This window comes from Agelaius phoeniceus, chromosome 16, assembly GCF_051311805.1.
Source record: "Agelaius phoeniceus isolate bAgePho1 chromosome 16, bAgePho1.hap1, whole genome shotgun sequence".
Lineage (NCBI taxonomy): Eukaryota > Metazoa > Chordata > Aves > Passeriformes > Icteridae > Agelaius > Agelaius phoeniceus.
The window spans coordinates 9329424-9345904 of record NC_135280.1 but is presented as its reverse complement, the minus strand read 5'-3'; the positions used below and the strand labels follow the sequence as shown (position 1 = coordinate 9345904).

The following is a 16481-nucleotide window of genomic DNA, read 5'->3' as shown; positions in this document are numbered from 1 at the left end:
TGAGATGTTCTTTATAGTATGTAATATTCTATTTCTTTCAATGGGGTAATTTTATAATGCTAGTTTTCTTCATAATGAAAGCAAACCCAAAATCTATCATTAAAGGTTATAGAAAAAAAAAAATCCAGGAAAAGTCAAAGACAAAAATACTAAGGCTAGAGTCTTATGCTTATTATGTGAGAAAATGTAGAAATATCTAAGGAAATAATATTTCCACTAACAATACAGCTTTAAGCTGCAGCACATCTGCTGTACATTCCTGAAAATGTATTCAGCCAGCTCTCAGGTGTCTCTGTGCATCAGTCCATGGAAGCCCAAGGGAGGCACGTTCTGCTGGCACAGGGCTGAGGGGAGCTCTGGCACACTCAGGGAGGCTGCCTGCACTGCTGGGGAAAGCAGGCCAAATCAGCAGGGTATGCAACAACTCTTCTTTCCATTCCCTGCCTCCATCCATCCCAAGCATCTTCTCTGTGCTCTGTGTAAAAGGATGAGGGCTCCTTCTCACTCCCTTTGTGACCCTTCTGGAGCTGGAATTTTCTGGAACGAGAGAAGAGTCATCTCTATACCACGTACAGATATAATTTTCCTGGCAACTGACATACAGCTATGGAGGTGAATCCCTGAGGAATCTCAGCTCCTTAAGAACAAAATCTAAAATCCCTTCTTTTCACCTGCTTGTTCAATAATCATAGCAATAGCAACAACCACAGAGCCATCCCTCCTAGGACTCAAGGAAAAACTACAGATCCTTTACTGTGGCTACACTCAGAACTTGTAAAGGTGTTTTGATACCATGGTGATGAACACAGAATAAATGCCAAGACAGGCAATGGATCCAGCTGGCACCTCTCCCTCCTCCCCCACACATCATGGTGTTCACCACAACAAGTTTATGATTTTGTCCTAAAAATCTGTTAAGTCCTGTTGGTCTTTATGAATTTACTTGCAGAAATCACAAAATGCTCTCTTCCCTTTGATTTAGTCTAGACTATATGAGAGGTGCATGATTTTTTTTTCAGAAATGACACCCATATCATATATCATTCTCTTGAAAAAAAACCTCCTCTAAAACCCTAGCTGATAAATAAATGTGAATACTCCTTCTTGGAGTATAATTTCTTGGAAAAAAAAATTATATACCTGTCTTCTCAGTCAGTTTAGGAAAGTTTTACCCAGGATGGTATTATTATATTTGTTCAGGTCAGATTTATTGTTCAAAAGCTCAGAAAGTCCTCTAACTTCTACCTTGTACTTTTTCTGTTTACATTGGATTTATTTAAGGATGAGAGGGTTTGATTTTTTTATTTAGAAGATGAGATAAATACTGGCTAGACTAGGTTATGTAAGAACCCAGAAATATAACAATTCTCTTTTCTTACAGGAAAAGTGTGAAAAATAATAGCAGTCTCATTGATTCACTACATCTTTCTTGAGATATTTACTAACTCTAAGTTTTAAATAGTAAACACTGCTATTTTAAATTTATGGTTTATTCCAGTTGCACAGTACAAGGATGCCATTGTGCTTGACACTACTTTGTGTCCTTGCTGGCAGCTTCATTAGAAGTCAAAGGCTGAGTGGGTATGGACAAGGTGTAAATCTTTCAGCTGCAGAGTATTCTTAGGACTAAATAGAAGAAATGTTGTTGCAAGGAATGCAGACATTTATAAACCAAGGTTTATAAATCTGTTATGGAGTGTATTAAAATTAAAAATTAGACATTTTTCACTGAGAAATTAATTTTGAAAGTACTTTAGCTACCGAAAAATTTTATCTGTTTATATACCTGGATGCTTCCAAAACAGTTACATTTCAAAAGATGAAGCACTAGGTACTGGGAGAATATTAGGAGATTAAATTCTATGGATTTAAATGAGACCAGGGCTCCTTTTAGCCAGGATGAATTTCACTCTTTATTTGCTTGAGTTGCAGAAATTTGATTAACCAAAGTTTATCCAGAAGCAAATTAGTGCTGAAGTGTGAAAATCAGAGCATTGAGACTACTATCATAGCCCTATGCTGGCTTTTTTTATCCAAAGAGTCCAATTAAGCAAACCTGGCAGAAACCTTAAAAGTAAGTGTCCTCTGCTGGTTGCTAGTAAAGAATTGATCTCTCTTTTTTTGAGAGAAACAGTACCTGTTTGCCCAATGAGGAGCTGAAGGAGAAAAATGGAGTGTAATACCAGAACTACACAGACTTCTTCTGGCTCTGGAGACCAAGAGAAAAGACTGGAAATTCTAGTACCAGTCTGCTTATAATATAATTATTTCTGGCTGATAGCAAGGTAACAGATGCTTCTTCAGGTCAGGGCTGCCCAACCTGCTCCTAGGCAACCTTTCCATCCTTGTTCAGCTGGACTTCAATTATTGTGGCACATCAAGGGCACAAACAGCCCACGTGCAGATCTCTCAAGCCTTTAAAATGCACAGTGGGAGGATCTCTTAATCTTTTAAAATGCACTACAGTTTAACAATACTGGCTTACAAAATTGCACCTGCACAGGAAAGAAATTTAGCCTTAAACAAAGAGTTTGTTCAGCCCCCAAAAACTTTGTTGGAGAAAGCTTAGGGCAAACAGAAGTTACAGCTTACCATAGTTTGCCTGAAAATAAATATGTAAATCAACCTGGTTTTCAGTTAAATTTGACCTTCTCTGGAGACAAATTAGACTTGAAGGTTTTTAGAGAAGCAAGTGGAATATTTTCTTTCCCACCTGCCTTTTCCAGCAAGGAATGCAATGATCTCCATCTAGGTAAGCTTGGAAGTATAATAATGACTGATCTTCTGCTAGAAGCTCAGCGGTACCAAATTCTCACCAGTTCAGAATTATTTAATACTTTTTGCAGAAATTATCATAGTTAAGACTAGATTAGATTAGAATTGCTTGAGAACTGCTAGTTTAAAAGGAACAGTCATAAATATTGTAGTGAAGTGCAGCTTGTTGATAAAGTATTACATTACATTTTGTACTTCAAATAGGCATAGTAAGATCTTCTCCCATTGAATCCAATTCATCAATCACAGGTTTTTTTATATTGTATACATATTTTGTGTATATATACATAGATATGCTTTTTCCCCAATGTCAGTTGCTCTGTTCCAAATGTCTTGTATTTTTTTCCATAGGGCTTGTATTGGAGAATAAACTGAAGTGCAGATTCAGACACATTATTTTATATTCTTCTTAGCATGCTGAGCTCTTGAGATGTTTAGAAATATTGTGGAACTGCAAAAAAGACACAGTCAATTAATTCCTTCATTTGAATAATTAAACATTTTAAATACTCCCTCCATACCTTATGTTCAGCTCTAGATCTATTATTAATAGTAGCTTGTACTGTATGCTGCAGGAGACTGTGAGGCACATGATTCCTAGAACCTGGGGAGGAGAACATTTCCTGGCACTATGAATTTACCTACCCAATGACAAAGTTGTCTTGTTCTAATTCAAACATGTTTCACACCATAGTAATTACTCCATATGAATGTTGTGCTTTCATTTTAATGAAAAATTCAGCACAGTTAATTATTCCAAAAAAATTGTTATGGTTGATGAATCCATCCAATTGCATTCAACAAAAATGCTAATTACACTTCACTGTTTTTGAGCTGTTTGTGGTTTACCACTCATTCCAGTGCCATGGTCTGTTAAGTAAGTCCAGGGGATAAATTCATGACCACAGGTTTGTGGCCAGACTTTGTTGTCAGGTGGGTGTTGTCAGGATGTCATGGCTGGAGAGGGTTTGTTCCATCTCTGTGGTGAGGACATCCCTACAGACACACAGCCTCCATGTCCATACTCAGTGGATTGCCATGGTGCCATTGTGCCATTCTGCCATTGTGCCACTCTGGGACACGTGCAGTGTCCACCAGGCACTGGTGAATGAGTGACTGTGCTTCATAGCAGGAAGGTTTTAGTTCCACCCAATTTTAAAGCTAGAAAGGGGTGGCACAGTTCATTCTGCAAGGACACTGGGTTTGTTTGCCACAGAGTACATTTGGAAGGGTTGGATGTAGCACCTTCTCATTGGTAGCTGACTGTTGTACACAGCCTTCTGCAATTCCTGCTGTGTATTCCTGCAACCAACTGGCAACACCAAAATGATCTTGAAGGGTTCCAAGTAATGTGCAGAAGAGGCACTTGAGTTAATTTCTATATTTTGCCTGATGTACAGGGGACATATCTTTATGGTGATCATCCTTCAGCAAATGTAGGAATGGATCAATAAGACCAAGCAATATTTCCATGAATAAAATTTTATTTCTCCCTTGTTTCAAAACCAGAAGAAATTCAAAGAGTGGGAAAGCCACTTTTCTAGTGTCAATTAGTCTAGATTTTTATGCTTGGACATTGGACTCTGTTACATTTGTAACAGAGATTTGAAAACTACTGGAGCATTAAAAATTTGAAAGAACACTCTGGGAATACAGACAGTGTTTGCTGTCGTTGACTTAGTTGTTATGAATAAGTACAACTGGAAAGAATCTGAAAAAACTCATTGCAAACACGGGGAAGGAGTCTGGTAGCTGAAGTTAAGGGTAGGACAAAACAGGTGGATTACATTTGCCTTGTGGGGCATGCAATCTTGTCCTCATCTATAATTAATTTTAAAAGTAGAAGCTTTGTGGTGCATGTTATGTCTTCACTCATAAATCAGCCTCTGTGTGCCTCTACCTGTGTCCAAATTTTCTGTTATTTCTTTTTACCCAAGGCCTGTAAAACACCTACAGATCTTTAGACTAGGAATCTGAGGGAAGTGGTAAATGTAATTTATTGCTGAGATAATACTGTTGAAAAATGGATCCTTCTGGTTATCTAATACAATCATTAATGGGAAAAGAAAGGTCCTTTCTTTTCTGAGAATTCTGAGAAACAAAAGTGCTAGGCACAGCTGAAGGAGAGTCCACACTGAAACCTAAAAAAAAATCAAGTACTATTTAATTTCCAAATCACATTTCCTACAAATTAAAATAAGGGGTTTGTAATAGTGATAATTACCTATTCAGCATCCTTCATCAGTCTCTGAACTCATTTTCTTCAGTCATTACTTGAGTGAAAAAAGATTAAATGGGTCATTTATGGTTTAAATTAATCTGTGCTTTTCCTGGAGTACCTCCTTTGTTCACCTCCAGCTTTAATTACTGAAAAACATTTTGTTTTATAGAAATCTGTGGCAAAATAGATGCATCCTTCATAGTCATCCTATTTCAGGAAGTACAGTGACTGCTATATTAGTGACATCACAGATGGTAAAGTCAATTTTAAGATCTACTTCACATGCAAAACCTGGCACACAATATGAGTGAATACTAATGTGTAGAAGAGTTCTAGGAAGAGTTTAGCAAACATAAATCATTCTCCAAAGCAGCAACGATTCTCTGAAGCACCGATGCAATTTATTAGGCTGCATTTTGAGGGGAGAGTAGCAGCAGAGTGGGACTCAGGAAGTCCAATCAACAAGAGGATTCATGTGCCTGATTGATGTACAACTACCTTTTCCACTTCAGAAAACCCAAGTGGAACCTTGTCCACGTAGACAGACATTTCTGTGGTGTCAAACTTCCCTCTGTAGCAGAAGCTGCATCTTTGCAAAGTGGTATCACAATGGGTTCTCTTTCAGAGCATTTTGTAGTCACTCTTTTATCTTCTCAAAGTCATCTGATGTCAGTGTCTATCTCTTTATATCCAGTTTGTTATATCCTGTCAGATGGTGATGTACATGTGTTTCTGAGAAATATATTTGGTTAAATTTTAGGTGAACAAAAAAAATGACATTTCTCTGAAAGAGAATGAAATCTCTTTACAGAAGGAAAGAAAAAGGAGGTTATTAGTTTTTTCAAAACACCCAAATTGCTTGTATGTCACCTGTAATGTAAAAATGTTTTCTAGTTTCTAGTTTTTCTAGTCTGAAAAAAATATGCTTTGAGCAAGGAAACAAAGAGATTCATCCAGTACATTTGCAACACATTTTGGATTAACCAATGTAACAGGGAAAGACCAATGCCCTTGTTCTATGCCTAGCTGAAAAATATCAAAGTGCTCTGATTGTCTATTGAATTGTAATACTTGAAAGATTGCTGCTTCTTTGGGGTTTTTTTGACAGAAATAGCAACTGTGGTTAATGATCACCAGGGCTTTTAATTTTTTTATAATAATATGTCATTTATCAGCAAAGAAGGAGAAAGGACTCTCAAGAGTCATGCATATAGATACATAAACTAAATACTAGTTTTTCTTTCAGTTTTCTGGTTTTGCTTGTACATTGATGGAAAATCTATTTGTTTAAAATAAGAAAAGTCCAACAAGTCTGAATTTGAGACCAAGTTGTGAAATAAAAGGTTTTAAACCTAGATTTTCTTTTTAGACCAAGTCAAATAGCATATACCTGAAACCTGCAGTACTCTAAAAACATACAGATATATGTGGATATATATAAAAAATAGTTTCTTCAAATCTATTTATATTCCTAATTCCCTTCCATTTGTGACTGGACAGGATGAGCAGCAGGAATCACAAACTTTAGATAGTGGTCAAATGCTGCCTAAATCTGATGGCAAAAATTCTGGAGAGCAGTTAAGCCAGAAAGTTCCTATAGTTCAGGATGAAGTGGCAGTCAATCACAAATATTCTACATAATTTTGGAAATGGACACTTCAATTAAAACCTTGATTTTTTTTATTTTTTTCACTCAGCTCAAGCCCTGCTGGAGTCCTATGCAATTTTTATGTGTATAGCAGTTTCAATACAAACCCATGACCCAAATATCCATGACTTTTCAGGAGCAGACACTGAATGTGCCAAAGATATGCACCAGATCAAATAATTCCTCCTAGTCTGGCTCTCTCATTCCCTGGAGTCTTTACTAATCAGGAATTTCAAATCTGCTGGTAGCCCAGGTCTCAATCATTCAGTGAAAGGTGCAAGTTCTCAGTGTACCTGAAAATGAAATCCCAGGACACAGAATTCTAAAATCAGAGGCACCCTGAATAAAGTAGAACTCTTGAATATTTGGGAGGACAGAAAATTAAAAAGACATCTTAAAAAATGAGCAATAGCTCTAGATAGAACCTGTATCTGTGTCAGAAATTGGAATTCAGTGTGCAAAACAAATTGAGTTAAATAGTGTGTTTAACTCATTACATCAACTTTTATATCTCTCATAGTTACAGTGATTCAAGGAATATATTACAGGTTTCTTGAACAAATGGAGCCTGCCCACACTAAATGAGTCAGATAAAAACCAATTACATAGTGGATTTTTAGCTGTGGAAATGATCAATGTCATCATTGTTCCCCTCCTAGCAACAAAATATTGGTCCTGGTCAACCAATCCCTTTCAGCTGGCTTGTGCAAAGCACTTTTAATATTTTTGATATTATTTTATGGGCCCTTTGAAGATGGAAGGCCATTTGGTATCAAGGCCAAATATTAACAGAGCCTTTTTTTAACATTGCTAACACTCTTCAGTGCAGTAATTAATTTTTACTGTAGTAATTCATTTTTGTTTGTATTGAATATCAGACCTTATGTTTTATCATATTCTGTAATGTTTTAGGCTCAGATTGCTAAATTTACTTCTAATAGTGTAGCCATCCTGGAGCCTCAGCAATGCAGCAGGACAGAGGAGTGTACTCATAAGAGACACTACTGTAAGTTTTCAGAACTTCCTGATTTTTATCCATTTGCTGTTCTTGGGGAAGGAGAGGAGCTGTATCCTCTGCCAAACCTTCCAAAATGTTGCATCTGCTATCAATGCTGATCTGTTCAAGGACTTACAGGGAGAAGAGATTCTTAAAAAACAGACAATACATTGTATGTGCTATTTCTTTTTAGCATGAGTAAATCCAAATTCTTTCTAAACAAATACAATTATATGTAATTTTATCATGAGGTTTTATCAATTTCCATTATTTTCTCCAACTTACCCCTCAAGGACTCATATATATCAGCAGGCACTGAAAACAGATGTTGATATTGCTGTGTGTATTGTTTACACCTCCAACTTTCATTGGATTCCCTGAATTCCAGATGGCACATAGTCATTCTATTCTATATATAAGATTAAAATGGTTTAGTTTCAAATCTGCATATCTGTCTGTGCATTGTAATTTCAATTCCAATGTTTAGACCAACCTTGTTATATCCTTTTCACCTTTTGTACTCTTCCAGTTTTGTTCTTTGTCATCCTGTCATATGCTGAGATTAGAAAAAGGATTCTCATTCTTCAACCACTGCCTTGACTATTTTGCTCTTTATTTCAATTTTTCAATAGAGATGGTAAATTTTAGAATAATTTATTTGTTTTATTAGTACTTTATTTAGGTCTCTCAAGGTGCATACAGTCTTTCTTTAAACTGCAGTAAAAAATAAGGTAGAATGTCTGTTACGGGATTTTTCAGAACTTCCAAGAACTGTAAGTCTTGGTTGGCAGCATGATCTAAAACACACTCAAGTAAGTCTTACAAGATCTGGACTCCACAGATCTGCACTATTCTATTCACAGCCCTTACTAAGCTAAATCTTACATAAGAATTTTATTTTCAATGCCTGCATTTTCCACTTTTAATCTCTTATTTTCAATATACTGCATGCCCTCACAGAATGGTACATTTCCCTCTGTATGTTCACACTAACTTCATAAAATTAGTAAAACTCTCAATTTATACTCTATATATAAGAGGAGACACGTGCTACTGTAAATTATTTATTCAGTGCCATTATATTCATGACACTTTGTATAACAAATCAAGTCCTATGACAAAATTCTGATGCTTTATCTAGGCCCCATCTGGAATGAGTCCATGAAAATCTATAATTAAACCAACATAGATCAGTAGTAACTTTGAACAACTTAGTCATAGTAAAATGAGTTTAGCTGTATAGCATTTGGTCCATGAGCTTGGCTTCAAAAATGCATACTTCAAATTTGGCAGAGTAAAGGAAGCAGGAGAGAGCTGAAATCCCCCTCCTGCATACACAGTCCTGATTCTCAGTTCTCCTGTTTATAAGCAAATGTTCCTTTATTTCTGCAGATGAAAACACTTCTGCACTCAGGCTGTAAAATCACAATAAAATGTGTTTAAATTACAAAACTATAATTTCTCGTGGCCTCCTCATTACTGTAAGTAATGCTCAAGGTGATCTAAGATCAAAGGATTCCATTTGAAGAGGAGGCAACATAGGCAGGCTGCACACTCACCATCATCACCTAGAAAGAGCTCATCCAGGATCCATCCTGCAAAGACATCAAATATAACAGAATACAAGTACTGACAACAGAATTTTGTAGAGGAGAGCACCCTATACATGTCTAGAAAAAAAGAGCTGTGAAATTCCAGACTTAGATAAATCTAGAAGATCTTACAATCCCCATCTCTGCCAGGTCTGATTCAATCTTTCAGACATCCATAACTTGACAAGAAACATGGTTGCCTTTAGCAACACATCCAGGTTAAGTAAGACAAAGGTAATTCAGGTGCTGACCACAATCTCATGTCCTGGTGCTCCAGAGCCACACTATGCTGCCTTGCCAAAACAATCTACATTCTTTGGCCTGATCTTGATATTATTTCACATGCAAAATTAATTCTGACTTTAGCTGAAGTCATGCAGTAGTCATATATTCTGGTTTATAGCTGCTCAGCCCTATTAAGCAAATGAGAAGAAAATGGAAAAGAAATAGAAAAGGTAGAAAAAAATTTCTTTGCATGACTGAGCCAACTGCTCTTATATTAGCACGAGCAGTTCTACCACAAGACTGTGATCACCCCTTCCTATGATGGGGTTGGGATATTTAGATAGGCTACACCTGAGACTTAAAAATGCACTTTAGTTTTTATTAGCTTAATATACCACATGCTGCCTCATAAAGAGGGGAATTGACAAAAACTGCTTAATAAAAAAGACTTCCCCTAGCGCTTCCATCTAATGATCTTTAAGCAGTTTACAAGTAGGACTGAAGAAGCTGTTTTTATTTGTGGATAATAATACCCACATTTTACAGATGGAAAAGCCATCTAGCCATAGGAATGCATTTTAGTTGACAATATTAACCTTACCTAACACATTGCTGCAGTTTTCACAAAATGAATAGAGGCACTTAGAACTCTGCATGTTGCGCCACACAGAATAATGGGGTCCCAGCTGTTCAACTGGGAAACTGCAACCGTATTGTTGTTCCTGGATGGCTGGGTCAAAAAGGAATTCTAGGTCAGAAGAGATGAAGAAAACATTGCCTTGTAAGGGTCACCCATTTATTTCAGTCATCACCTCACTGTGTAGCTTGGTTCTGACAGGAGCATGAACTGCGTGGGCCCGGCTCCGTGCCCTCCACTGTGCCCACAGCCATGGGCAGGGCAGGAGGAGCTTGGAGCCCTGGAGCAGGGAGACACTGGGGCTTTGCTTTTTCTACATAACTTCTCTTTTCTTTTTCAGAGAGTAGTTGCAGGTGATACCCAAATGCGGGAGCACATTTAAACACTGAGGAAACCTGATGAGAATAACCCACGAAGGAACAAAGGAAGGTTGCCAGTGCTTTTACACAAGGGGTTACTTCGGTTCGCAGGTTAGGAACAAGCTGAATATGATGTAAACTATTACTTTATTATAATTTATTTAAAAGCCAGCGCATCTTCAAGGCAGGTTCCACCCTAAGCCGCCCCCACACATGGCGGTGCCAGGAGCCGCACCGCAGCCCCCTGTCTGCTCCCAGGGCTATCCCAGGGCTCGCCCCAGAACCGCCTGAGCACCGCTTCCCGCGGCTCCCCTCACGCCAGGCCTCGAGCCTCCACCGCGGCCACAGCGCCCGGACTCGCGGGGCGTCCCCGGAGCGTCCCGGGGCCTCCCGCCCGCGCCAGGCGCCGCCCCCGGCGGAGGCGGTGCCGCCCCCTCGGCGGCCGGGCCCGGCGGTGGCAGCGGCCGTGCGGGCCGGGGCGATGGCGGCGGCGGAGAGCGTGTTCCTGAGAGCCCGCGGCAGGACCCTGACCGCCTTCCGCCCAGGTACGGGGAGCGCCGGCCGAGCCGCGCCATCGCCCGCGGGCTCTTCCCTGCCGCCTTGCCGGGCGGGAGGGGCGTGCGGAGGGAGGCTCCGGGCTTCCCCGGCGGCGGGAGGAGCTGCCGCCCGGGAGAGGGAGGTGTGGAGCGCCGGGGCCTGGGCTATCTGCCGGCGAGCCCGTGGTGCCGAGCGGGGGACACGGGGGGCACCGGCGGCCGCAGCGCGGATGGACGCGGGGCTGTGGCCGCCCCGCTGCCCCCGCTGTGCCGGGGCGCGCCCAGGTTTGTCCCCGCGCTTTGGCTCCCGTGCAGACCCCAGCAGTGTCCAGCAGCGGATTGGTTTTAAAATGCTTGTCGGTGCTGCTGAACCGGGTCTCCACAGCCTATGAAGCTGTTGCTGCCAGCACTGCTGTCCTGTGTTTGTACCTGTAGGGGTGACCTGACAGGTGACCGCTGGGTCACTGTAGGTGCCCGAACGAAAGGCAGCCGTGAGGTGGGTCACAGCTTGGTGAGAATGCTGCTTTCCCCGGGGGGCTCCGCCTCGCTCAGGTCGGCGGCACAGGTGCTCCCCTGGCCCTTCCCCGCCGTGCAGAAGCAGCGCTGAGAGCCCTGGGCTGCAGCCAGCCAGGGCAGACGTGCTTCCACACCCGCCAGGTGGGTAAGGAGACGAGGCCGAGCCAAAGGTGGCAGCCGCCTGTCCCTGCTGGTTCTGGCTTGTGGCTGGACACAGAGGAGCGCATTTAGCACCTTAACATCTCAGTGAAAGCACCTGTAAAATTCTCCCAAGGATGGAGGTTCTACAGTGTGCTGGGGTTTTTCAGGGACACAGCTGTGTTAAGAAATCATTTCTTAATGGTGGTCATGTATAGAGGGTCTTCTATTTTTCTGTACTTATGAATTTCAAATTATATTGGTTTGGTGAGGTCAGCAAGGCTATTTCATCCCATCAATTTTGCGGTCTTTTCTTGGGTTGCACTGGAAATATTTGGCTTTGCTTGTTGCCAAATAAAGAAAAATCACCAACTCAGAGCATGTGAAGTATATGTATACAGCCATTCTGGCAACCTATTAATTGCAGATGGTCTGGTTGGTTTGGAACAGAATGCCTAGCATTTGCTGAGGGGACAGATGGCAGACAAGCCATCCAGTTAAATCAACTATACAGTGAAATTTTGACAAAAGGAGTGTTCAACAGCAGTGTAAAAATTTCCGAGTAAAAGCTGTATCTAATTCCTTCTTAAAAATTTCCTTAAACATGGAAGAAAACATCATTTGGGAATCTGTTTTCCAGGTGTGCTTCTTTCTTCTGATGTGTCCTTGTTTGGAATTCTTTAAATATTCGTTAAGATTTTTCTTACCAGTTGGTTGCTTCTAATCTTGTTCAGGATTTGTTAGGCTATCATAGTCCAGGTACCATCTTCGGGTGCAATATTTTTTGTAAATAATTTACTTGGGTCTTTCTTAAGAGGCTAAAGTTCAACACAATGTTTTAATAACTAAATTATTAGGGAAAAAGAGAACCAAGGACTATTTAAACTGAGGCAAATTTTCATGCAGTTTAAGACAAAAATCAGTTGCTGTTTTATTGCTTTTCTCAATCTTAAGGTTTCACTCCTGTTAAACATGTATCTACATTTACTGCCACTCCTGTGGCTTGGCACACTGTTTCCTTTTAAAGTTTGAAAGCCACTATTGAGAACTAAATTTCCTTCCTTTTCTCCTACAATTTCTGCAATGTCCCTCTTCCCTCCTGGTAAATTGTTCAGTCTGCTTTTACATAACATGGAGGTTGTACCTGTAACCTGCTCTCCTCTGCCCTTGATGTGGGACATGTGCATGAGGAGCTTGAGGTGAGGGATTGAAATTATCCATATAATCAATGAGGCACAGTAGTAAACAGTGTCTAAATACCCTACCTGATTGGCAAGAGACCTTTGTATGGTTTGACTTTACTTTGTGAAATAAATTGTCTCTTTTATGCCCATGTGAAATTTTGCTTCAGCTGTCTACTCCTTCTATTAGTCCTTGAGTGAAGAAACAGGACCATATGTTTGGGTAAGTGCTGTCTTCACCACTTCTCTCCAGAAGTCAAGGAGTTATTTGGTTTTTGGGTTTTTTTGGTTTTTTCTTTGGTCCCAAGTATGTCAGTAGCATGCTGTGCAAAGAATTTCTGTGGAAGTGGTGGAACACTTTTTTCAAGTAACTAAACAAGTGATAGTTCTGTCAGTTTAACTGGTTGAGAAGTGTCTGTTTGAACCTGTCTTTTGCTAGTTTTAGTTGATGGTTCCACAACCTTTATGTGGAACAGGCGAATAATCAGTATTGCAACCTCACAGTCTCAGTTCCACATGTGATTTTGTGTTCCTTTTCATGCCTCTCTCACCAATCTTGTACATATTCTCAAAGTTTATTCACTTACTTCTCATATTTTCATTTTGCTCTGTTCTCTATTCCTTTCCAATCTCTGATTTTCGGCCATTTTTGAATGTTGAGGTGATTCTTGGTAGCACTTGGTAAAAACCATATGAAGTTGGTGGTGTTTTCCCTATGTGCACTATGCTGCACCTTTTTGCACAAAGTTCATCCTTTTCTGAACACTCACTGCATAGGAAGTCTCTCCTCAGCTCTTCACAACCAGGCCTGATTTTCATGCTGTCAAATGGCTTAATTTTAGCAAATTCCACTTCCTCGCTGTTCAGTTGCTGTGACAGATTGTTTTGTGTTGTTGAACAGGATATAGGTCCTAGTACAGATCCAGGTGGCATCTGGCTGTCTTGTCCGCTTTTGTTTTTCTTACCAGTTTTCTGTGCATGCAAGGACTTCCTTTTGTATTTCCAGACAGCTTGGCTTCCCTAAGAGTCTTTGGTGAGGAACTATTAGATCCTCATGGAGATGGGATCAAGTGGATCTCCCTTGTCCCTGTAAAGCTGTTGATGACTCTTTCTGAAGAATCAGTAAACACAGGAGCTGCTGTCTTGGTTAGTGCTTCCATCACTTGTCTGTACAGATGCCACTTTTGTAGTCACTTCTTACCAGAACCCCTTTAACTGTAGATGTAATAGTAGCCACCTCCCTGTTCCTTTGGTGCAAGGGCAGGTTTAAGGATAACTCCCCAGAAGTTCAGTGGTTTTCACTTTTGAGGAGTTCCATGGATGCCACCCAGTCTGAGTGGTTTTTTAGTGCCCATTGAATCATTTACTGCTATTTTGATTTGAAACACACCTGATGTGTCTCTCAGGAGGAACCATCACATTAGATCTTCACAAGTGGATGCATGTGGATACAAAAATGTACTTGGTTTTTCTTCTTTTCAGCCTTTCTTTTTGGGTGCATCTTGCATGTCTGGAACGTCTGTTAACCTTAGTGACTGTATGGCAGACTACCTGCTCCTAATTCCTGTACAAAGTGCTTTATTAGTTCTCAGTTTTATCCTGTTTTCAGTTCTTCACTTTTTTTAGCTTGACTTCTTGGACTTCAGTATCAAACCTTTCAGTGTATAAAATCTTTCCTGGTTTTTTTTTTTTATTTGAATGCTTCAGCTTTTCAAAGGACATTGACCTGCTCTTACCAGCCTCCTTGTCACTGTTACTTAAGTAGTTTAGACAGTCTGGATTCTTTTTGGTCTTTCTAAAGTCCTTAGTAAATGCTGTGCATATGGTCTGAGCCTCTGGGATAGTGTGTTTGAATAGTTTCCATGCTGCCTTCAAGGATTTTTGCACTTTTTAAAAGCATCATAATTATATATAATTCGCCTTCCTTTGAAATTAAATACAACCGCAGTTGATTTCTTGCTTTCAGAAGAGTGTTAGATCTTGGCACATTTTGATTACTGTTCTAGAGCTCTTCAACAGTAATATTTTTGAGCACTGATCAGAACTGCTTCCCAGCTTGCATATTCCATTCCCAGTACTGTCTCCAACTCTCATATGGATTAGGGAAATTTTTACGTGGGTTTTGAGAAACTTTCTGTGACTTCACCTTGTCATTATGCAAGCCACCCCCCTTCACACCTACAGTTCTGGGCTGTAAAGTTTTTGTAATGAGTTTACATGTTAAATTTGGGGGTGGGCATAAGGCATGACTAGAATTTAGCTTCTGTAGCCCTCAGTACAAATAAACTGTGTCTGAGAGGGCATTTCTTACCTTGATAGTTATCTAAGAAGTTTAAAAGTATGTCTTTTGGTAACAGTAGCACTGTCTCTTTTTTTGAGAAGCCATATTCTGTCATTTAGTGTTTCTACTGACAGTATTTTTGTAGTGCATAATTTCTAGAATAATTACTCTTTGAAAAGTTTTTTTTTTCTTTCTGAAAATGTATTTTAATACCTGTTTTGAAGGGTTTTTTTCCCCTGGTACTTATAATGGCATAATTCATGACAGGTTGCCTCGGTCATTCAACAGAACCTTCAGTAGTCATATCTTTGGTAGACTTCCAGGTACACATGGAAAAAAATAGCTGAAAGACTTGCACATCTCTTTAGACTGAAATCTTTGGTATTTAGGCATACAAAAATAATGAGTTTTCTAAGCCACATCTATTGATAATATTTTAATATATATATTGTTGGTATATTATTGTTAATATATAACAAGGAATTATTAAAAATATAGCACAATTCCTTTATTGGTTTCAAGCTATTTCAGGACTGAGAGTAATGGAAACAAATTGGTGCTGTTTGTGTTGTCTGTGATGTATACATTCTGACTTCACTTAAGAGATTCCATTTTTCTTCCTGCATAGACCTTCTCTGGAAAACCAAGGTTGTGCTTCCTTTTCAGTTTTACCCAGCAAAAGAATCACAGGCACACTTTTGTAGGCAGAGACAACTCAGGGCAGGGAACCATGTCCCTGTGTCTGCTGTGCTCTGATTTTCAGGTATCGATTCTCCTGTCAAACCCAACATGGCAGTGAGGCCATTTTCATATTTGTTAGTGCCCATGATGGACTGAGCAGGCACTGGAGATGTGTCCATGTCCAAACTGCTCTGACACAGTAGTGTCTAAAGAGAGATTATGGACAGGAGTAACTTTCTGTAACTGATTTGTTTCCATTAAATTCTGCAGAGTGTAGAGGAAGAAGAACACCAATGTACTGTTGAACCCAACCAATGTACTTATAAAAAATCCCACCAGGGAAATGCTGGAAATCCCACCAGGATGCACAATCCTGTGTGCCTGTCAGAGGCCAGTGGTTTTTGTGAGCAATCTCAATAGATGTGTTGGTAATCCTTGGAGATGGGGAGAGAAAAGAGATGTGAAACTAGGAAAAGCAAAAGGGGAGGAAATGAAGGCACAGCAGGAGATTAGCTATTGTCCTTTAGAAGCTGGGAGATTGGGCTGAAACCCCCCTAAAGTCCTTGAAGTGTCTTTTTGCCTGTGATCACAATACATGGCTGAGGTTTTCTTTGCTGAGCTGCTGCTGACTTCTTTGGTCCTTCACAGAACTAATCCTTAGATAAAATTAGAAGCTGACACTGTTTTTCAGCCA

The 16481-nt window shown here is 40.0% G+C and overlaps 1 protein-coding gene across 3 annotated transcripts in view; it reads left to right on the top strand.

The window, feature by feature from the left end:
• The window catches only part of CPPED1 (calcineurin like phosphoesterase domain containing 1), a 54290-nt gene that overhangs the window by 5468 nt on the left and 32341 nt on the right, over positions 1-16481 (top strand). The window contains exon 1 of one of the 3 annotated variants that reach the window (XM_077187120.1): positions 10436-10565. The exons of 1 other annotated variant lie outside the window; for it this stretch is intronic. Coding sequence is in view for 1 of the 2 variants with exons in the window: in XM_054643657.2 (XP_054499632.2) it covers positions 10936-10999 (64 nt within the window). In the remaining variant the exon portion in view is untranslated. Of the gene's footprint in view, positions 1-10435; positions 10566-10808; positions 11000-16481 lie in introns of those variants that run through there. One more of the 3 variants, XM_054643657.2, reaches the window with a different exon arrangement.